The 23337-nt window shown below is 40.0% G+C and overlaps 2 protein-coding genes across 3 annotated transcripts in view; both read left to right on the forward strand.

Moving 5' to 3' along the window:
- Positions 1–10735, forward strand: part of LOC117943216 (pleckstrin homology domain-containing family G member 4B-like) — a 26803-nt gene extending 16068 nt beyond the window's left edge. Inside the window, exons 9-24 of the mRNA XM_034869196.1 lie at positions 195–293; positions 394–542; positions 1491–1629; positions 1796–1918; positions 2142–2339; positions 2568–3553; positions 4078–4327; positions 4677–4766; positions 5554–5778; positions 6802–6972; positions 7551–7728; positions 8095–8211; positions 8315–8569; positions 8942–9186; positions 9787–9843; positions 9973–10735. Of these exons, the coding sequence (XP_034725087.1) occupies positions 195–293; positions 394–542; positions 1491–1629; positions 1796–1918; positions 2142–2339; positions 2568–3553; positions 4078–4327; positions 4677–4766; positions 5554–5778; positions 6802–6972; positions 7551–7728; positions 8095–8211; positions 8315–8569; positions 8942–9186; positions 9787–9825 (3264 nt within the window). The 3' untranslated portion in view covers positions 9826–9843; positions 9973–10735. The remainder of the gene's footprint in view (positions 1–194; positions 294–393; positions 543–1490; positions 1630–1795; positions 1919–2141; positions 2340–2567; positions 3554–4077; positions 4328–4676; positions 4767–5553; positions 5779–6801; positions 6973–7550; positions 7729–8094; positions 8212–8314; positions 8570–8941; positions 9187–9786; positions 9844–9972) is intronic.
- Positions 10736–13233: 2498 nt separating this feature from the next.
- Positions 13234–23295, forward strand: tgm2b (transglutaminase 2b). 2 transcript variants are annotated; one of them, XM_034869212.1, is made up of 13 exons: positions 13234–13380; positions 16381–16560; positions 17704–17922; positions 18677–18795; positions 19243–19371; positions 19488–19665; positions 19827–19959; positions 20431–20534; positions 20637–20876; positions 21210–21485; positions 21579–21739; positions 21967–22106; positions 23020–23295. In XM_034869212.1, exons 1-13 carry the CDS (start codon positions 13371–13373, stop codon positions 23168–23170), a joined length of 2040 nt encoding a protein of 679 aa, XP_034725103.1. In that variant the 5' UTR covers positions 13234–13370; the 3' UTR covers positions 23171–23295. The 2 variants fall into 2 exon arrangements, with proteins under 2 accessions (XP_034725103.1, XP_034725104.1); XM_034869213.1 differs by having other exon boundaries at positions 21967–22103.
- Positions 23296–23337: the final 42 nt, after the last annotated feature.

Raw genomic sequence — 23337 nt, forward strand, 5'->3', positions numbered from 1 at the left:
TTTGGAAAATGGCTGCAATGAAACAAAGAGTGAAAAATTTAAAGGGGTCTGAATACTTTCCGTACCCACTGTACCTGTAGTTGTCTCTGTAGGCAGCGGAAGGCACAGATGTAGTGTCTGTTCACCTCAAGACTCTTTTGTTCATTACGATGTATTAGTTTTTCACTTCCGATCTTAAATCAAATTTATTTCAGAGACTGGTTTCTTTCATGACTGACCTGCGAGGGGCAGACGCCTTATTACAAATTGCCATCAAGAAAGTGGACGGCAGCAAGAAGATAGATTCTGCCCAGGTAGAATATACATTTTCTCAGTGAAGTAATGTAGTCAGTGCATCACACATTTTGGAACAGGTCAGATGTGTTGACTTTGCTTTTGCTTTGCCTGCTACAGGAAGTGCAACAATGCATTCAGGAACAGAGGGCTTCAATGAAAGAGGTGCTGGAGGACAGTCGACTGGTAACTCTGCAAAGAGAAGGAGGAGCTATACTGGCCAGAATGAGGAGGGAGGAGTTCAGATTTCCACAGTCTGAGGACTACAGGTATCAGATAAAGAATCTACTTATAGTACGTTCTCCTTCAATCAGTACCCTGAAAAACATAGTACATCACAGTAACAAACAACATTTCACCTCTTTTATCCAAAGAGACTTACGATTGCAAAATATGTCAGAGATCACTCGGGCCTGGAGCAACTAGGGGTTAAGTCTCTTGCTCAGGGACACATTGGTTGATCAATCAGTAGTGTGGATCCAACCTTGATCTCCCACACTAAAGGAATGTGTCATGTCCACTGCGCTACCACCATCACCTCCATGGATAATATTGAGTGAATAATCTATCTTTTGTTGCCTAAATATTTGTTAAACATTTACAGAGGATTATAATATATACACGTTATTTACACTAGACTTGTTTGCAATCAGCAGTATGGCCCTACAATTCATCAATAACAGCAAGTGTTAATGTGTATAATTATCATGCACTCCATTTTATAGTCTTATTAAACTTATTTCTTACATAGAACAAGTAAGGGATAATGTGGAGTGAAGCGGTCATTGTAGCGAATACAACCCTGACAGGGTGATCAGGACACAATGTTGCAATGTCGGTAATTGGTTGGTGTACCTATGACTGAAGTTACTGCATGGCAATTATAGAGTGCATGATTTAGTGATGGGCACTCACCAGATTTTTCTGCCTTTGCCTGTATTGGAGGACAGGACTTGCTCCACGCTTTCCCACTTTTTGCCACAGCTGATAAATTAACTGGACTTTTTTCCTAGGATTGATGGCTTTCCTCCAGAGTGATCAGAACTGCACCCATAACATGCTCTGCTTTGCATGCAACAGTCTGTTAGGGACTACAGTACTGAGAATGGTCTTTTATAAAGAATTAGCAGACCGCTAATAATATAATAAGAATGTCTGTATGCATGTCATTTGTACATGGGATTTTTCACACAGTTTTTTCATGTTTGTCCTTGCAGAGATGCTCTGGAGTTAGTGACAAGTCTGTATAACCAGGTGGAGGAGAAGCTCCACACTCTGGTTATGAGATCAAATGAGTCACTGCAGCACCTTGGGTTCCTCTTCAGGCTCAGAGAGATGGAGGCCAAAATTAGCACGGTAATAGCAGTTCTTTCAGTCACTTCCCAACATTAAAATCTACAATACAAGTTGAAACAGCTGAAATTCATTAACGTGGTATTGTGGTGACTGTTTCTCAAAAGTAAAATATGTAACGCCAGGCTAACAGTTTTGCCAAGCTATAAACCAACGTTACGTCTTGCAGGCCGGGCTGTGGTTCAGTGCAGAGGGGGAACAGAGACTGAAGGACTCTTGCACAACAGACGATCCCCTAATGTGCCCTGACAAGGCCTTGCAGCACTTTGATGTGTTCCTTAAACAGACAAAGGTAGTATGGCAAAATGACAAAAGGAGTTTAAAAACTTAAGAAAAGTTGCCCTTATTTGGCTGTCCGTGTTTCTCTTTACATACTAACAGTTTTATTTTCATTTTCCGAAAGTTAAAAATGTTTAAATTACTGCACTGTTAACAGTAAATAGTAGATCAGAGTTTCGCATGAAGGAGGAAAAAAAAAATCCAAGTTCCACTTGACATCTTATCATTCGTTACAGGAGAAACAACAGAATGCCTTGAACCTGGTCGCGGAGGCAGAGCAAGCTGTTGGCAAGAGTGATTCCAGTCCTGCAACAGATGTTTTTTGGACTCTGGTCGGCACTTTTAAATCCAATGTGGATGACTTCATGTTGCGTGTAGAACAGAGGCACAAAGAACTGGATACACTGGTGCATGTGCATCGCTTCTGTGAACAGGTTTGGGTTTTGTCCTAGCACCATACTTTTTCACCCAACTGAAGTTTCTAAAGCCGCTTTCTTTCTTCACATGCCTTTTGTCTATATATTTCTTACTGATTTGTGTTAATCGTTAAATCTAAAATCGAGACATCACTTTTTTCTCTCCCTCTCCCTCTTCATCTCCCTCTCTCTCTCTCTCTTATTCTCTCTCTCTCTCTCTCTTTCTCTCACTCACTCTTTTTCTAGGCTTCTGCCCTGGCCAAAGAATGCAATCATTCTTTGGAGCAGGTAGAGCAGGGGTGTTATTCAGCCCAGGTCTTGAGCACACTTCAGATGTATGAAGAGAGATTAGGTGGCGAATTCTCCACCCTCCATTTCCAGGCTCTAAAAGCTAAGGCCTGTGCCGTGGGATCTGGGGCCTTGTGGGTGATGAGAGTGTGGAATGTAGCCTGGGTCCAGTGCCAAGAAGTTAGGCAACGTCTTCAGGAGAATAAGGAGAAAGGCATAGATAAGAACCATATACAACAGACCACAGCTGCAAACCCTCAGGGAGATGATGGTGGAATGGAGAAGGAGGAGGAAAGGAATGAGGAGGGGGATAATGAATGCTTCGTGACCCAGCAGCCAACCTGTCAGAAAGAGTTGGCCAGTATATCAGAAAGTGAAGGAGAAAGCACCACTGCTGCATGCTTCAACCCCCTTTATAAGCCGGACTTGAAAGCGAGCGAGAAAGGAGGTTCTCAAGTGCAAAAATTACCTGAAGCAGCAGCTACAAATGAGAAAATGACTCAATTTTTTCCACAAAACATTGACTGTCATCCAGAAACCAAAGGGAGTCAGAGAGAGCACCACAGTGAATCAGATTTGAGGATCTCAGAGTCAGTTGAAGGGGACAATGACTTTCCATCACACCAACTTTTGGGCCGATCCCTGAGCGAGGGCTCATGTGTGAGCTCTCATTTGAAGAGAATTTCTGGCTTTTCACCTTTGAATGTAAGACACAAACACTGTCAGAGCAAAACACAGCCATTGGAAAAACATCTGCAGCCCATCCAAAATCTGCCCATTTCCCATAATGAGAGTTTACGGTCAGGAAACCTGAGCTGCGAGTCAAAAAGAAACAGTAATGAGGAGGAAGTTGGAGGATGCACACTCCCCACCCAGAGCCCTAAAGATTCAAGGACCTCAGAGACATTACTCATGCCGACAGAAAACAATGGCAGCAATGTTTTGTAAGTAACAACCCCCTCCCTCATCTATAATCTAAAGCTCAGTGAAATGCTGTCCAGGACATTGCAAAATACATTGTATATATATACTCATTATCTGTTAATTAACTATATCCCTGTTGCCGATCTGCACCAATCCCATCGGTGTATCTGATTTCGGCGGGTCAAAGGCAAGCTAAACATTTGACAAGAGTTTGGTCACAAGTTAGCTCCGCTGGTAGCCAAGCGTGTGGGGCTCTGGATACGTCACCCCCTGTGTTGTTGTAATTGGTTGTAGTGTTATCCAATTGTGTGCAGTGAGATTTTCAAATGCACGCTTGGTGCCGCTCCTCAAGATGGGCGACTTTCATTACTCGATGCCAGGCCCTTAATAATCCGGATTTGGGTCTGGATTTCCAGGCTACACTGTCATACCTCCAAATAAATAATGTAAAACTGAGTATCATCCTGGGCTCATCTGGGTGTAGTTATAAGCTTTAATAAAATCAACAATTTTTCACATTTTCTTTTTCCTATATGTGGAACAGGAAACTGCGAATGATCATGGAGGAGCTGCTGTCCACAGAGAGGGAGTACGTGAAGGCTCTGGGTTATGTTCGAGAGCACTACTACCCTGAGCTGGAGAGGCCTGACGTCCCTCAGGACCTCAGGGGCCAGAGGGGGAGCATCTTCGGCAACTTAGAAAAACTCCACGACTTCCACCGACACCATTTCCTTAATGAGTTGGAGAGTTGCGTGAATGAACCCTTCCGAGTGGGACGCTGCTTCCTCCGACATGTAGGTGTCTTGAGAGGGCACAGAAGTATTGAATGTGAATTACAGTCTGCAAGTGGGGTGCACCTGAGTAATTGCTGTTTCCATGATGCCTCCAGGTTTTGACAGATGGGGGTCTGTGTTATGTCAAGTTTCCTGTTTTGAACCCGAACCGTGATAGTTAAACATAATTGACTGCAAACAGAGGCCTTTCCAGATGTGTTTTTACTGATGTTATGTCTAATGGAGTATGTAGCGTAGCTCATGCAGCTGTGTACTCCTATGGTAGTTCACATTTTATGTTGCGCTTGCAATTCTTTCGTTGGTGATTATGCTGATGACTAATGGTCTTTATTTATTCCTTTTATTATAGAAAGAGAGCTTTGCTTTGTATGCCCTTTACAGCAAGAACAAACCGCAGTCTGACAGTCTTCTCATCAATCACGGACAGGCTTTTTTCAAGGTGAGAACCACTGCCAGCCTCCCTTTGCTTTTCATTCTGTCATTCCCTCTTCTCAAAACTACATAATGACTTTTCTTTAACAAGAGGGGAAAGAATGGTTTATTTTAACAAGATCAGAGTCTATGCTAGCAGCTCTGTGAGGCTATACTTTGACAAAGCAGTGCTTTGAGCCTAATGCTAACATCAGCCTGCTAACATGCTTACAGTACAGACACCCTAGAGCAGGGGTCTTCAACGTTTTCCAGGCTAAGGACCCCCAAACTGATGGCGAGATGGAGCGGGGACCCCCTAATTATATATATTGTATAAAATTGTGTTATATTAAACTGGTCCTATAGTGCCATGTGTGCATTGATGACTGAAAGACATCTTCTGCCTCCATTTGTCTGTTTAGTACAGTGTGTTGAATTCATGTTAATGTGTATTTAAAGACATTTCAATTGGTGGAAAAAATTGCAGGGGGGGGGGGGGAATATAAAAAAAAGTCTAATCAACCAAAACTTTCGCGACCCCCATGCAGTACCTCCGCGGACCCCCTAGGGGTCGCGGACCCCCTGTTGAAGACCCCTGCCGTAGAGCCAAGCTGCTAGCATTGCTAATAAAAAGAATTTACCAAATCAAAATGTGCTATGAAATACATCTCTACACACTGTTTTAGATCTGTTGGATGCCTTCTAATCTACTTAATATTAATGTCTTGTCCAACTCAGCATTAGCATGATCCTGATAGCTTTAGCCATACACTGCTGCAGGTTCACTCAGCACTCTGACTCTCCTCATACACCAGCAAAAGCAGCTGAAGCTGGGGGATAAGATGGACCTGTGGTCGTACCTGCTGAAGCCTGTGCAGCGGATCAGTAAGTACAGCCTGCTGCTGCAGGACATGATGAGGGAGTGCGGTCCGGGACAAACCAGAGAGATGGCTGAGGTCAAGGCTGCCCTAGAGGTCATCCACTTTCAGCTTCGCCACGGCAACAACCTGCTGGCCATGGACGCCATCCACCACTGTGATGTAAGACAGCTATTTTCTTTTAACTTTTGTGTCATTTTGTAAACCAAAATATAAAGCAAGATTTCATGTCTCATATATATCACAAACATATACAGGTATACTGCACATATTTAGTATATGTACATTACTGGGATAGGAATGACTTATCACACTCTCATCCAGCTTTAAGCAACATCTTTGGAATCTTGCCTGCGATGGAGAAAGCAGATTCGGGAAACAAGTAAAGGCAGGACCTTGTCATATTTGAATAAAGGATGATGTGTAGTGAGGGAGAGGAGAAATGTTCTAGGATAATAATGAATAATAGTTCCATCATCCTTTCCGTGGAATGCAGAGGGGAGTTGTGTTGCGTAGGTGGGATGATAGCCTGGAGCTTCATTATCTGGAGAGCAGACATAGAGGAAATAAAGATGGATTGATAGGGCTTTTTTCAGGTAGTTTATGAATGTTAGTCCTCTGTTACATTATTACATTGGGATATATGAACAATTCAAAAATACAGAATATCGCCAGCGTGACCTTTTCACTGTGTTGGATAACTTATCTAAATCTTAGTGAAACTATAAATTAACGGCAGGCCACTGGTTCACCTGCAACTTCAATCATCATCCTGTTCCCCATGTCTTGTTTTTGTCTGATCAATAGACAGCATTACACTGCACTGTACACTTTTGCAATATTCTTCTGGCTTGACTGCTTCACACAAAAAAGTTCAGAGAGTGCACTTATTCTTTGGTAAGGCCTCTGTTACATTGTCAGAAATAATAAAAAAATTCATACTATGATGTATTGATATTCACTTCATCGCATGAGTCAAATATTTCAAATATGCCATTATGTTTAATGTTACCTAGTCTGTGTCTTTGTTTGGCTGTGTCTTTAGAAGCTTACTCATTATTGTAGGGAGCATAGGCGGATTGTGTTGGACTGGAATTGTACAGTTAAAGTAAGTGATTTCTTCTTTTGGTGCATTATTGCTGACTACAGTACGTGACCCCCAGACTCTTTTTTTGTGTTTGACAGGTTAATCTGAAGGAGCAGGGTCATCTGATTCGCCAGGATGAGTTCTTGGTAACATTCAGGAAGAAAAAATGTTTACGCCACATTTTCCTCTTTCAAGAACTCATTCTCTTCAGCAAAACCAGGAAGACTGATGTAGGAAATGAAACATATATCTACAAACAGTCGTTTAAGGTACCCATATTGGAACACACACAATTCCATGTGAATTTCAAAGGTATTTATGTGTGAGATAAAGTACCAGTAAATTAAGCAATAGCAGCAGTTGAAGTTAATGCGTTTACTCATCATATACATAGAAAATGCAGTTTCCTTGTCACAACCTGTGAAACTTTCCAAATCTCTACAATAGAGGGAAGGACTGAACATGAACATTTTGGCCCCATGCTACACATTAGAATGAGTATTAAAAAAAAAATTTGAATACTATGATACGTTATTTATTGAAGAAAATTGTATAATGTCTTTCGTGTCTGTGTTTTTCCAAACTGCTTGTCATATTTTTTCCTTTCATTTTTTTTATTTTGTACAAAAATAATATATATAACTATGAAATAAAATATAAAAATACAAAAGTCTATAGCAACACACCAAAGGAAAATTAACAATATCTTTACAGTGTTACAAATAATATTAAAAACACTAGTTTCAAAAACTGTCTGAAAAGGAGCAGGATGAAGCCAAAGCGTGTAATGTTTCCCCCATTTTAAACTACCAATTTTAAAGATACAGTTTTCTTTGTTTACATTTAGACGTCAGATGTAGGCATGACCCAAAACAGCGGTGACAGTGGCCTGTGTTTTGAGATCTGGTTCAGGAAGAGAAAAACCCAGGACACATACATACTTCAAGCAGTCAGCCAGGAGGTGAAGGACGCCTGGACCAAGGACCTGGAGCGGATCCTGTGGGAGCAGGCAGTACACAACAGAGGTACCAACAAATGCACACAGACAATCAAACATGGTTGATGCTTTGATTACAGATTGTTTGCAAGAGGTGTCCCCAACATAATCACAGCAAAGGTTATAAGGTTAAAGAACTTATTTCATGTTAATGCACACACAGTACATTATCAGAATCAAATGGTAACATGTGTTAGGAAAATGTCATAGGCACTTGTTGATAGAGGCTGGTATGTTCATAATATATTAACATTTGCACTGCCTATGTGTACTATCTTTTTTGACATTTCAAAGTCAGTGACAGCAACGTTTCAATTGTCAGTGTGTATTCATGTTTTAATTCCATTTCTTAAATTTGAAATATTCTTAAACTAATGATTTCACGTTTTTGTAGAGGTCCGTATGCAGGAGAGAGTGTTCATGGGTATTGGAAACAAGCCCTTCATGGACATCCAGCCCAGTGATGCAGCTATTAATGACAGAGCCGTCAACTATGTACTGCTTGGAAGAGGTTAGCAAATACTTACAGTTAAACAGGTGTACTATTGGCTCTTCTTTCTTTTTCCATCTTAACACTTTCTCTCACAAAACAAATTCTCCCCTTGTCTTTGCAGAAAACAGAGTGCTGTCCTCTGTCGGATTATCCGGCCCCCAGGATGGACTCCCTGGGGACCGGCCCAAATCTGTTGGTTCAGGAAGCAGTTCTTCTTCCTCCTCTTCCTCTGGAAGAGGTTCCCGGTCCCCTGTGCAATACCTGTGTGGGCCAATGAGGAGGGTGGTGGCGGGGGGCCTTGGAGGATACGTATCACCTCCTGGAGCTCTGGAGGAGGATGACCTGGATCATGAGAGTGGGAGTCACATCTTATTGTGTGAGTTTAGTTTGTACAATTAAGCAAATATGTTATAAACTCATGTATGACCAGAATGGATTAAAATTGTACCACTAGGAAGCTCCCATTGCCATACAATGGTATCATTGATGGCCCCTGAACAGCTTCACTGAGGCTGCTGGGTAACGTGTTCCGAGCCTGCCAACAAGGTCCGAGGCCAGACCCCTGGGTCAGTTATTTTTTTGAAGGCATCCAAGGACATTTCAGATGGGAGGTTGATTGCTGGCACAGTGCTGGAACCTTGGCTTTCCAGTTCAGAAATGTCTCTTACTCACTAAGTTAGGATGTGTTGAATGGATCATTTATCCATTCCGTGATCTTATCTATAATCGAGCCTTTTCTTTGTTCCAGTGGACAGCTCGGAGTCATCAGGAGAGAGTGTGAGTGGCTTCAGCAGTTCCAGTCGCAGCTACCACTCTGCTATTGGAGGAGAGGTGGAGGATGCCTCCTTGGTCTCTGTCTCTGTGATCACTGTAAAGGAGGCAGCGGTTGCAGCAGTTGCTCTGGCAGGATCCCCAGAAAAAAACAAACCACCAGTTGGACCCAAGCCCAAAATCAAACCACAGTACCAGGCCAAGGATCTGCCCTCTAGCAAGGTGCAGTACAAAGCTCATAATTGAGTCATTGTTGATATGGCTAAAAACATTAAGAACTAGGGATGTCTCGATAAGCTTTTTTGGCCCCGGATACTAATTTTAAAAATATCTGCCATTAAAGAATCCTGATCCAATCCTTATTTCGTATATGTATGATTATAGAACAGCACAACGTTTGTTTACAAAAAATAACAAAGTAGACAAAGTGACTAAAGGATGGAATTAACTATAGCTTAATACATTTAACTTAACCAAATTTTTGTAAAACTCACATATAAAAATCAACTTCTACTTATAATGGTGTAGAATTTACTAACGTAAATGATCGGAGTAAGGTAATCAGCGTGACTGCTGATCCCGGATCAGTTAAAAAATGCCCATATCGGCTCAAATCCGATCGGGATGTCCCTATTGAGAAGGCAGAATACTAATGCAACCTGAAGCAAATTACTTACTCAATAAATTATCTCTGCCCTCCTTATACTGTAAAGTCAAATTTTTTTCCTGCATAGGAAGTGAATTTTCTGATGCCAATGATTATTCTGGTTGGCCTTCTGATGTTATTAATATTACTTAATTATATTTTTATGAATCTCCCAGGTTCAAAACAATAGTGTTGGTAAATCCACTGAGGTTTGACCTGTGTTACAGCACAAGGTGAGTGTAGTGCAATTACAAATCACCCATCCCTTACTGAACTTTCTTTCAGTATTTTAAGAGTTAGTTCTTACGTGTTCATTCATTATAAACTGTTCTGCTGTGGTAATTTACTTTTTTTTTCTACAGACCTAGAAGCAACCCAAGAAAAGCAGAGAGCAGTCTTTTGAAGATGAAACTATTTAAACATACATACCAGCAGTTGCTGTAATCCATCACCACTCTGTAAATATTATGTTCTTTTTTAATCTCACCACTAAAATAATAGGTCAAAAAAATGTCTGTAAATGTATTGTAATTAAACATAGATAAATCTTGAAATGTGGAACTGGCCTAGTGCAATGCACTGTAAACCACAGTTTCATAGCTAATGCAAAGGATCATAGTCGAGTCGAGTTGCTGCGGACTTTGAGTCAGTGCTTACCTGCTATTCATGGTATAATGTTAAACTTTACAATAGTCAAAGAATGTGGCTAAATAATCCTGGTGAAATTAAAGGCGCAGATTTGTACAAACAACACAATCCTGAACCCTGAGGCGTTTGATAAAATCTTGTGATTCTGTGAGGAATTGTGTCACAAAAGCAGTAAACACCATAATGTCATCTTTTATGTGCCAAATGTATTGCCTTTTGTACAGATTTATCAACTTTTATAATAACAGTATTTGTCTCGCTTATTTCCTAGAAAATAAAACACATTCACTCTGTCCTTTCTTTTGAATAACTGTTTTTTATAAAATAATATGTTACTGGAGATTTGTGTATGTAACGTTTATATGGGGTTTTATTTGAAATTAAGGAACTATGATGCTGAATATGTTGGCTTTTATCTGTGTTTTTATTTGCACCCCAACTATAATGGCAATATATTAAACCAGCATGCTTACAGTCTAAACCAAAATATTGGTGGCTAATATTTTACTTGTCTTTTACTTGCATTTGCCAAATAGTTTTATTTTGAGCCTATTTGTCAGATGACAACTGTCATTGATGTAATAGATGCTGTAATATGTAATACAGGTGTATTGTAAATGAAAAGAAACAAGCCTCCAGAACATTACATCATCACATACTGTACATAACCCAAAAAAACTGTCCATATGATATGTAGAGAATCACTTGATTTTGCTACAATACTAACTTTTTTGCAGAGAGGAAATTAAACATTAGACATTTTACTGTAATACAGACATTTAGCCTTGCTACTGTACTAACAATAGTGTTTAAATGACATTTTATGCTGAATTGCTCTTAATAGGTATCTCCCTCTACGTCAAGGTTTATCCCAAAGCTTTTTTGCATTATGGGAAAAAAATCACACTTTCCTTAAACCATTTTGATGGAACGTTCTTTGAAAGTACAAGTTTCAAAGCTTTGTTTTACAGAGACACACACACACACCTACAAACACACACACACACAAACCCACACACACAGACACACACATTTGTTAATAAAGCTGGAAGTGAGCCTAGGCAACACATGCAACAGTCCCTCTGAAGTAGCCAAGCCTGCCTTGGCAAAGGCCCACAGTCATTTCCACTCTGTGGTTTTGGAGAGAGCTCTCGTTTTTGTTTCACCCCTGTTAATCGCTGAATTCACTTTCCTGATATGTAATGCCCAACTCAAGGGCCAAGACTCGTGTTTGTCATCAGTGCTAGTCTGCCCAGAGTGCTTCAAACCATATGAATGGCTTCATCCTACTTCTTTTATTGACAAAGTTACAATTTTAAAGTCATCATATACTTTACTCTAGCATTTTTGGTGCATAATTGTTGTCAAGTGCGGACCAATAAGCGCAAGTGCAGTAAATGTTTTTAATTAATAATGGGACGTCTAATGTCTGTGCAACTGATAAATAAGCTACAGAATACTGCCAGCTTGACCTTTTCACTATGTTGAATAACCTTTCTAAATCTCAGTGAAACTATGCAATAACGATAGGCCACTGGTTGAACCTACAACTTCAACTGCAACCAACAATACTGCATAGTAGCCTAGTGACCTCAGTTTCAGCTAACTTTAGTAGTTCTCATGGGACAATCAGTTTTACAGCCAAGCCATACATTAAGAGTTAAAGTTAAAAAATGCATTAGAATACAATGTATATGAAGAAAACTTTTATTTTCCAGAGAGAACAGAGATCTTTTAACTGGGTACCGGTGATTTTTGCGCAATGTCGTCAAGCTCTTTTTGTCTTTCACAGATCCACAGTCCATTAAAACAACATAAGAAAGAAAATGTTAGTTGGCTCTCAATGAAGGCTTGATAAAATGTGCAGAGAATTCTTTTACAGACACCAAAAGTGTTAAGCTTCCTCAGTAGGAATATTATTTGATTTGCTCGCTTAATAATGCTATCAGTGAACTTCAGTTGCGAGTCAAACACTGTGCCTAAGTACTTTCATGTTTGAACTATATGAACATTTTCATTGTGTATTGCACCCGGTTTGGTTTGTCATTGTGCTTCCAAAAGTCTATTATTAATTATTTAGTTTTAGACACATTTAAATAAAGGATGGTAGTGTTGCGCCATCTGACAAATTCTGTAAGGGCACTGTTATGATCAGATTTGTTGCCCTGGAGAAGGAACAACAGGGCTGAGTCATCTGAAAACTTCACCAAGTAGCTGTTTTCCCAAGATGACCCGCAGTTGTCAGTGTAGCCTATAATATAAAAAGCCGAGCATGCAGCCCTGGGGACAGCCTGTGTTGGATACAATGACAGAAGACATACAGTAACATTTACATAGACCTGCTGCCTTCTGTTTGTCAAAAAAAAAAATTAATTACCAATAAGATCTGCTCAGGTAACTTATAGTGTGAGGCAAGTCGCTCAATTAGAATGTGAGGTTGCATTTTGTTAAAAGCTGAACTGAAGTCAGAAAATAAAAGTCTTGCATGCATACACCGTGTCAAGAATGAAAAGCTTTGCATCCTCCAAACCCTTGCCTGCTTGATATGCGAATTGTAGTGGATCTACTTTATCTATAGTTAGGAGGATGATTGTGTCCTTCATAATCTTTTCAAAACACTTCATTATCCAGGGAAGTTAGTGCAATCGGTCTGAATTTATTAGGGTCTTTAATGGGGAGTTTGTTTTGTGGCTGGGTAACAATGTTGATGACCTGCCTATATGGTTTCCACCGTACACGGGCTTCATGTTCTCCATGTGTTGTTTTATCTCGTTTGATCATTAGACAGCATTACACTGCGCTCTACACTTTTGCAATATTCTTCAGAGAGTGCTCGTATTCCTCACGTTTCGTTCTTTCTTAACGAAACAGGGCTAACACAAAAGACACCGTTCTGACGTTCCATCTGTAATGAATCACCGGCGCTACAACACAAAGTGGGCGTGGCCACGCGCAAAGGGGTCGCGTCACGCCCGCCACAGACTGACTAGCAAGATGAGAGGGACTGCAGACCCTAAAGTGAAGACCGAGACCACGACGAGGGGTGACTACAGTCTCGCTGAGTTTGAGATTCACTAAAAACACAGTTTAGTCAAAGGACACGGCAGCAGTCATGGCTCAAGGTAAGTTTTACCCTGACTACTTATATTGTTTAAGCAGCTTTCATAAACTGTTTGCCATAATATATTTTTTTTAATCAAAAAATGTTTGTTGTATAGTTGTATTTACCATAAGGTGTTTGTTTTATTGCAACTTTGAATGTAACTCACTGTGTGCAGTTTTCCTAGTTACTTTCAGAGGAGTAAATGACCAGAAAGAACAAACCTTTACACTATTGTCACCAAGCAGTCTGTAGATATGATGACTAAGAATAGCAAAGGTGACAAATGTATCACAGTTACATGTTACATATAAGTTATCACAGCCTGTCCATATATTTATCCATATATTCACCCGGTATTAGCTGGATTTAAAGCTGCACTCTGTCCATCAGACGGTAATCAATGATCTAAAGACTGATGCATCTAAAAAATGTTTCGGTCTTATGTCTGAACAGATGATTGTTGCCCTGTGACCCTTACAATAGCAGCTGAAGCAGCTGCATCTGCCGCCAATCAACTGCTGCTCTCAGACCCTAGGCTACCCTACAAATAATAACCTTGTATGCCCTTGTAAAGGCATTCAAAACTTCCCTAACAAGAGCCTTCAGGTTTGCTCAGAATTGTGGGTCTTTGTGCAAAATGTGTAAAAAATATCTGTGGAGGGCATTTGGACATTATATAGTAAAAATGCATACACATTTTACTGTCAGGTTGTGTATTTAACATAAAACCTGTGATTAGGAACAGGCTAGTCCAAAGTCATAAAAAATGCTTTTGCCATTTTCTGTATTTAATCTTCATAGGATGTTAGGAAGTCTATTGGAGCAGCTACGCGCTTCACACAAATATGAGCAAAACATAGACCACTGCAGAACTTGCAGGGCGAATAAACAGCATATTGCTAAATCCGTCACCAAGGCCCGTCTGTTGGAACTTTACAAAGCATTTAGTCAACATTGAAAGTGTGATGGAGCACTGAAGTCAGCATGGGTGTTACCTGTGAGACTAAAAACTTCTTTCACTTCAAATATAGCATTTTCCAGGATTAAAATTGTGTTTACTGTACCTACGTCTTCACCACTTAGATCTTGTTTTGATTTCCTTATTAGGCTCATGCTGGCTTAGTGAGACAGCCCCTGTGTGTGTGGTGTGGGTCACGGTTGGTAAAGTGGGATTGAACCATTGGCATGCACAGTACGTAAAGGTTAGTGAGGATGGCAGGTCTAGGCTGTGGAATCTTTACACATGCATTTCATATTAGAGCAATATGCTGCTAAATAGTGTAACCCTACAGAATAAAAGCTACAATAAAATGCATTCAGTTTGGCTTTACATCACACATGGCTACCATCTGCTATACCACAACTGCATATCTTTTTTTAGATTAATTATGTAGCCACAAAAGACCCCCAAGTCACTTCAGAAAGCATGACCTCAGTTTCCCATTGCTTTATTAACCTGTAGTTTCTTAAGGTTTTGGCTCATTCATATGTTATTCATCTTTGTAATTCATTTTGTAAACTGAAGAGCTGTTCTCCTGCTATGTGCTAAGTGCGCAAACAGTGAAACTCCTCTCTTCCAAAGAAATAGTGAAAAAAAATCTAAATTATTTTGTAACTATGTGAGAAATTTCTATTTTCAGATGGCTCCTCAATAAACTGTTAAATAGCAACTGTGCTCCAGTGCAATGCTGATGTTTATATGACATTAATACAGATCAAATGTGAACTTAAGGACTGGTCAGTATGCACAGGCTAAACAGCAAAATCCTCATAATAGTCTGGCTACAATCCAGCTGCCACAGAAAAGGTAGTGTTGTCATCTGTAAGGATTTTTAATTAAGAACGGGACCAAAGTCAAGCTCAGTAAAACATCAGAGCTATGATAAATACTGGGGAATGATGGACTTCATGTAAAACGGCGGGGAGTCTTTGGAGCTTAGTCTTTGTTTACCCAAATCCAGTCCAGCCTTGACACAACTACCTCATGCTTGTTTCCAGGGCTTTTCTTAACACCAACCAGTACTATATGGGGAGAGGTAATCTCCTGACATGCCATGCAGGAAGACCATAGAGGCATTATATAGGGGGCACTCCTGCAAACAGGAAATCAAAGGGTGGGATTCTCTTAGTCACTAAGGTGCCCTAGAGAGAAGGAGTGGTTCTTTGTTTGCACATTTTACAGTGAGTGACTGTGTGTCTCTCTGTCTGTGTACACCTCTTGTTCAATCCATACAGAAAGCCCTCTGAAACTAAATTATGTTACCGTAAATGACTGTGAGTGTCCTGCAGTTTTAGTCCAACATCCAAAGATTTGCAATGGTGTAGAGGATCAAACAGTAAACCTTTACAAACATGTGAGATTTTTTGAAAATGAAATCACCAAGGAAAATAAAGTTATTATAAAAGTCTATTTGTACCTAGGAAAGCAACAGAAAGTCTAAAAACCACCTTCAGGAGCACAACACGATCTAGTTAACCGCGGTTTTCTGCGTAATTCACCACAAGTCTGCCATAAAAAATATTTTTTTTGTAATTGTGGTGTCTTGTAAATTCTATTAAGTATTGCTTAATCTATATCACAGCTGTACATTTTACAACGTGCACCTAATTTAGACTATGTTTGATGGTGATCCATAGACAAACAAACTACCTTCCTCTTAAATTAAAATAAGATCCAAGAACAGTGCTAACTATGTAATGTATAAATATAAAGAAATACATTTCTTTTGCTGTGTAGCATTTTAAGCATTTGTTGAAAAATCTGTAGAAAACTAAGAATTCTTAAATAAAAATCAATGTTGTATCTACCATTTGAAAAATACCAGATTCAATAGTTGTAAGACAAGTTTTTAAACTTTTAAAAGTTTTTAAAAGTTTATGTGTTGATAAAAAGGATAGTAACTTAAATACTTACTCTTTCAGATAATGATTGTTCTCCATTATTATACATTTCAGAGATAAGTAATAATAACCTCGTTGGTAGGGTTATATTTTTTGAAATGTCCCCTATTCTTTTAAGCTCTGGACATTGATCGCTGGAATCTGGAGTGTGAGTTCAACAACACCGACCATCGCACTGATCTCAACGGAGTAGATCGTCTGATCGTGAGAAGAGGCCAACCGTTCTCAATCAGCCTGTACCTTCGCTCCGGAATCTACCAACCGGGAGACAGCTCTCTTGACTTCGTTGCAGAGACAGGTGCTACTCCTTCTTAACCTCTTTACTTTTACATTATTCTTAAACACATGGCATTTTAGAACTAATGTGTCTAACTAATTGCACTTTTTCTACGAGTAATTGTTGTATTATACTTTAAATTTTAACTAAGTGTTCTTTTGGATATTTATGTACGTTTCTGTTAGTCTTTCTTTTCATTTGCACTGCATCAGAAAGTTTAGAAAAGTGCAGTAAATGACCAAAACTTTCACTTTCCTCCTATTCAGGAAGTTAGGGTCACATGGTGTGTTTCTGCAGGCATTGTTTTCTTTGCAACCTATTGTGATTTCAGAGATGAGATGGAAAAGGAGCTGTAATGTTGATGGAAAGAAAAAAGGAAGTAATTTCCCCTTTGTTCAGTTTTCAGTAACACTGCAACTGGCAGACCTACAGTAGCTCTAAGATGTTCTGTTGGTTTTTCCATTGTTAACCTCAGCTACTCCCTAATTGTTCTGTGGGTGTTAATGGTTTTTCTTGTTGTTCTTGGTAGTCTGAGATACTGTATTATCATGCATTTGTCATCCAAATATATCCTAAACACTGAAAACCATCTGTCTCTTCTCTTCACTTCATATTTGGATAAATGTCCCATGTACCACTTCACTATGATAACACAGCTGCTACTTGCCATCAAATCCAAAACAGGAAGTTTTGCTTGTTAATAGGAAGCATGTGTATGATTATAGATAACATAATCAACCCTTGACAGTCAAGTATGTTTTATATGGATTGGAGTAGGACCCTTAATCACACCCAATGAGAAGGAACTGGGCTGCCCTTTAGTTTAGTTGGTGCCGGGTGGAAGATGTGAAGAAATTTGGACTTAAGTGAACACATTTGATTTTAGGCATACATCATTTACCAGAATTCAAATCGGAACTGAGGTCACTTAAGGAGACTTGAGTCCCAAATATGTTCATAATTAGATGCCATTACACAGTTACCCTGACCATGCATGAGATGAGATTCCAAAGATGTTTGAACTAAATATAGGCGGCAGGGTTGGGAACCAGTGATAATGTACCCTGCACGTTTCAATTCCCCAGAAACAAATGTTTCACCAAGTCCCTTGTTTTCCCCTACATTTAATCTCATGGCTCTAACTACACTCTCTGTAACATGCAGGTCCTCAGCCCTCTGAGCAGTATGGCACCAGGGCTTCCTTTGGTCTGTCTGCCAACATTGACACTTCCCGTTGGAGCGCCACTGTCACCAGCCCCCCCGGAGACATGGTGGCCCTGTCCGTCTGCTCTGCTCCTGACGCACCAATAGGCCGCTACACCCTGACCTTGGGGCAATCAGGCCAGATTGAGTTTGTCCTGCTCTTTAACCCTTGGTGTCCAGGTGGGTTAACAGACAACAAATCAAAGTTTCTTGTAGTGGATATTGTGTAGCAATAGAAGGCTACAAAGTGCTTTGGAGATCATGTTTCATTCCAGAGGGGGTTTATGAAAGAGCTATTCAGGAGCAGTGCTGCAGAGATAATATAGGCCAGGGGAACGTAGTGGTTTAGATAAATATTGTGTGATCTTTGCAACAGTTCCACATTCATTGACACTCTATATTGTGCCACTTTCACATATGTCCGATAAATATAAGGCTACACCAGACTGCCAGTTAGTTTAGCTTTGCATAAAGATTGGAAAAAGAAGGAAACCTCTAACCCTGCTCTGCCCGAGGGTAACAAAATCCGCCTACCGGCGCCTCTAAAATTCACTAATAAACGTGTTATATCTTGTTTATTTAATCCAAACAAAACCAAAGTGTAAAAAATATTATGCCTGTGAGTAGTCACTTACTGAAGTCTTGTCATTACTTGTAGGTTGCCAGGAAACCAGATAATAGTGAGCTTACAGTTCAGGTGTTGGCATGCTGATTTTTTACCTTTGGACAGAGCCAGGTTAGATTTGTACCCCTACTTCCAGCCTTTATACTAAGCTAATCTAACCAACTTCTGGCTGTAGTTGAATATTGAATGTAAGGCATGAGATTAATATTGATCTTCTCTAACTCTTGGCAAAAGGTTGAATAAGCGTATCCACTTGGACATGTATTAGGACATTCATTGCATGACACCTGTGATGTCTCTTGGCAACAGGAGATGCAGTATACATGGACAATGAGCAGAGTTTGGCAGAGTATGTCTTATCTCAGGATGGAATCATCTTTCGAGGCAGCTACAAATATCCCATATCTACTCCCTGGAACTTTGGCCAGGTACCAACACTAACACGGATGCTGTTAACCTCACTTCATCTTACACCCACAGCTGAGCCAACATTGTGCCAGAGTGGTTAAGGAGTTGTAATCACGCTTATTCTGATAACAGAAAAAGATCCACTTATCAAGAGATTTACGATGAGTTACGTACACATATGCGTATGCACAGGCAGTCCTATCTGAACATTTGACAATGAAATTAACTGAGGTATTTGTAACTGACAACTTTGGTGTGATAAAGTGAGAGGCTGTTCATTAGCTGTGCAGCTATTGGACCTTACAACATGGCAGAGTTAAATATTTAATTTGCTATGAGTTTGCACCTGTTTTTGTTGAAGAAGAAGTCTAACCATGGATCTCTTGTTTGATTATTTTTCCATTTCTATACTTGCCTCAGTGATAAACAGCTATTCAACAGTAATACCATTGTTTTTCTCTACACAGTTTGAAAGTGGGATTCTGGAAATCTGTCTGAGGATTCTGGATATGAATCCTAAATGTCTGAAAAATCCTGGCAAAGACTGCTCAGGGAGGAGAAATCCCATCTATGTTTCCAGAGTGCTTAGTGCCATGGTATTCATTTCTGATATATCTATACATTGTTCTGTTTTTATTTGCATAGATGGAAGGAAAGCTTGGATTTCACATGTAAAAAACAATGTTTTACACTCCTTTCCTTTGGCTCTTAGGTAAATTGTAATGACGACAAAGGGGTTTTGCTGGGAAAATGGACAGATGGCTATGAAGGAGGTGTCAGCCCAATGTTCTGGAGGGGCAGTGTGGAGATATTGCGTAACTGGGACACACAAGCCTGTCAGCCTGTTCGTTACGGACAGTGCTGGGTGTTTGCTGCAGTGGCCTGTTCAAGTAAGATAGGACGCACTGGAGCCTATCACTAAAAAACACGCACTTGATTGTCTCAAACAGACGCACCATGTACAGAATAAACACACAGTTATGACATTATACATTATTCTCCACCTCTTAGTTTTGCAATACTCACGCAAGTTGTTTTTATACCCTCTTAGTTTCCCGAGCTCTTGGCATCCCCTGCCGAGTTGTCACCAACTACCTTTCGGCCCACGACAACAACAGCGACCTGGTGATCGAACGATACATTAATGAAAATGGAGAACTCATTCAGTCTAGAGAAATGATCTGGTAAGAAGAACTCATGTGTTTTATGGCGTAACTAGAGTAGGATGCAGTGTTGTGTAGTATCAACGCAATTTATGTGTTTTGACAAATTCTGAAGGAATAAAATGATAACACTGATATATACGTTCACGGTAACACTATTTTTGTAAAATTTGAAATTGTCAGGACCGTAGTGAACTATTTTAATGGGAAAGTAAGGATTTTAAGATTTTAATTTCTGTGCTAAACATCCAATGTATAATAGGGGGGCCCAAATTGAATGAAAGATGTCATAGGGAATAAATTGAATATTTTTAAATCACCATGCACATCCAATTTACAGTTCGCAATAGAAAAAGTTTTTTTTTAACCTGAGGTCAACCAGCTTACTACAGTTTTGACTATGACATCAGAACAAGTCCAGTTATGAGACGTTTTAAGAAAGTGCGAGCACAAGTGTAGGAATCCACCTGATGGTATGCATTGTATCTATAGGAATTATCACTGCTGGGTGGAAAACTGGATGACGAGGCCTGACCTAAAATCTGATTTTAATGGTTGGCAGGCCAGTGACCCTACACCTCAGGAGAAAAGTGAAGGTAACAAACATGCTGAATCAATAAACACATTAGACCAATTTTTTTGAAAAAAATCCTCGCCCAGGTGGATATATCATCTTGTTTCTGCTTTTTTCCCCTTAGGAGTGTACTGCTGCGGCCCCATCCCTGTCAAGGCCATCAAGGAGGGCGAGCTTGCTTTCAAGTACGATGCCCCGTTTGTCTTTGCTGAGGTCAATGCGGATGTCATTACCATCATGAAGAAAAAAGATGGCAACACATCAAAAGTCACTAGCACTACAGTGGTGGGCCAAAAGATCAGCACAAAGAGTGTTGGCAGTGATACCAGAGAGGACATCACTCATCTCTACAAGTACCCCGAAGGTAGACAGCACTGCTATAGACTGCACATGTGGATAAACCTAAAAATAGATAATATACTATAAATTGAAACTAGGCATTATTAGAATTGGTCCTCACTCAAAATAGTGTATGTTATTACAACACACCATAAAACACAACCTACCTTCTCAGCAAGTAGCAACTAGGTATTTGTGTTATTTATGTTACTCTTAATTTACATACTAAAAGTTGTTTGAGGAAGGTCAGGTTTAAGCTCGGCAATTTGTCATGTTAAATGTATAGAGACTTACTATTTTAGATGGCAAAAACGTCTGTTACTCAGTGCGTGATTTTGTTGCTTGCATATTTTTTGAGGCTCGGATGAAGAGCGGGAGGCTTTCAAGAAGGCTAACCACCAAAACAAGCTGCTCCAGCAGCAGGAAAATGAAGGCCTACACATCACTATCAAGGTCAGCTCAGACATGAGGAAGGGCTGCGACTTTGATGTGTTTGCTGTGGTTACAAACAACACGCAAAGCGAGAAGAAGTGCCGCCTGGTGTTTGGGTCCTGCGCTATGTCCTACAATGGGTTTCTGGGAAAGAATTGTGGTTTTAAAGATCTGCTCAATGTTGAACTTTCCCCAGGAGAAGGTGAGCCAAGTCACCATGTAGTGTTAACATGATGTGAACATGTGAATGCTTTATTAAATGTTATTATTAAATGTATTGTATGTGTTTTTCTAGAGAGGCGAGTTCCACTAAGGCTCAACTACTCTAAATACGGTGTCTTACTCACTGAGGACAACTTAATCCGACTTGCTGTCCTGTTGATGGACTACTCAACCCAAGAGACAACCCTGGCAGTGAGGAACATTGTGCTGGACAATCCTGAAATCAAAGTCAGAGTGAGTGCAATAACCTGCAACTAGAAATATAGACTTAAAGCAATTTTTTCTTTTGGGGGGGGGGGGCATTGGCCACCGCGTGCCCAAGCTTAGAACCAGCCTTGGATATCAGTATCTAAATCCCGGTAGGACAACATTGTGGCTGCCACAGTACGTTTAAACAAAGCAAACAAAACTGTATCGCATTTACTTTGAGACTAATCCCTAGATGTGAATGTGCTCTGCAGATCCTGGGTGAACCAAAGGAGAATCGGAAGTTGGCTGCAGAGATCACCCTCAAAAACCCACTGCCAGAGCCGCTGGAGAACTGCTGCTTCAGCATCGAGGGGGCCAACCTCACTGCAGGACTCGTCATCTCTGAGAGGTTGTATAAGTTCATCCTCGTCCAGCTTGACATAATTATTCTTTACTAACACAGATCACCAGCTGGCCTGTCATAAATGTAACACTGTTACACAACTTCTTCTTTATATACACAAACATGCATTCAGTTAATCATTTAAACAATTTTTATCCATGACAAAGACGCAAGAATCCTTCAAAATATGTGAAAGGACGTAGAGCAACAGACTGGCTCACCAAGCAAACACATTCTGACTTTTCACATTGACAACATATGGGCTTCTTTTGGCATTTTAAAAATCATCAAATCTGTACAAATGTTTCTTCATTTGACTTCCAAACTCGATATGAGATATGGGTTATTTTGTTTAGTGACTTGTTGCCCTGGTCTTGGTGCAGCATCCATGTCTGGCTGGCTGTGCCCCTATTTAGTCAGGAATGGAGGTCGGTAAAGGAGAAATACTGTTCAGGGCTTTACTGGAGCAGAAATTATATTTAGACAGAATGCACTCTATGAAAAACCAGTAAGGTGGCTTGTTAGTGCTTAACAATCTCTTTGTGATTTTATTTCTTACTTTGAGTTCATTCAGTGAGTAAAGTATGGAGTAAAGTATATAGCTAATTAATTACTTTACCAACTCTGACTGCATAAATGATGTATGGTGGGTCTGCATAATGCATTTTCATGGTCAGTGCTATTTTTTTGGCCAATACTCTGGTGTGTTAAAAAGAAAGAGAACAATTAAACCATAATTCAAGCATACTTCTTTGTATGACCTTCTGTTGAGTTCAAACACTCCAGCTTCATTCGCATCATCTCCATAAATAGTGAAAACTCTCAGGAGTCCTATGTCAATTATAGTTGTCTCCTAAATATTTATACAATCAGAGACCTGTGATAAATCCGTAAATGTAATATCTAAATATTTACTCTACAGACTTGGCTCCTCAGTGGGACCTGGGGAAGATGCCAAGGTGAAAATGTACTTCACTCCAACCCATTCTGGGCTGAGAAAGCTGGTGGTCGACTTTGACAGCAACAAGTTGTGTCACGTCAAGGGCTACAGAAACGTCATCATTGGAAAATAAATACTTTTAACCTTTACAAGCCATTCTTCAGCAGTACTGTTACTCTTTTGTAATGTTTAACTGTTCACCCATCTAAGGATACGTACTTGCACCCTCTTTTGCAGTGTTAATTCATAAAATGCTTTTCTTTTATTATTATTATTATTATTATTTTTTTTTTACTGTTT

Source organism: Etheostoma cragini, chromosome 4, assembly GCF_013103735.1.
Source record: "Etheostoma cragini isolate CJK2018 chromosome 4, CSU_Ecrag_1.0, whole genome shotgun sequence".
NCBI lineage: Eukaryota > Metazoa > Chordata > Actinopteri > Perciformes > Percidae > Etheostoma > Etheostoma cragini.

Bases quoted from the DNA above. Each gene is read 5' to 3' on its own strand.
- tgm2b (XM_034869212.1), top strand. The intron at 21,486-21,578 runs GTGAGCCAAGTC...GTGTTTTTCTAG, and splicing joins TGAACTTTCCCCAGGAGAAG to AGAGGCGAGTTCCACTAAGG. The intron at 21,740-21,966 runs GTGAGTGCAATA...TGTGCTCTGCAG, and splicing joins ATCCTGAAATCAAAGTCAGA to ATCCTGGGTGAACCAAAGGA.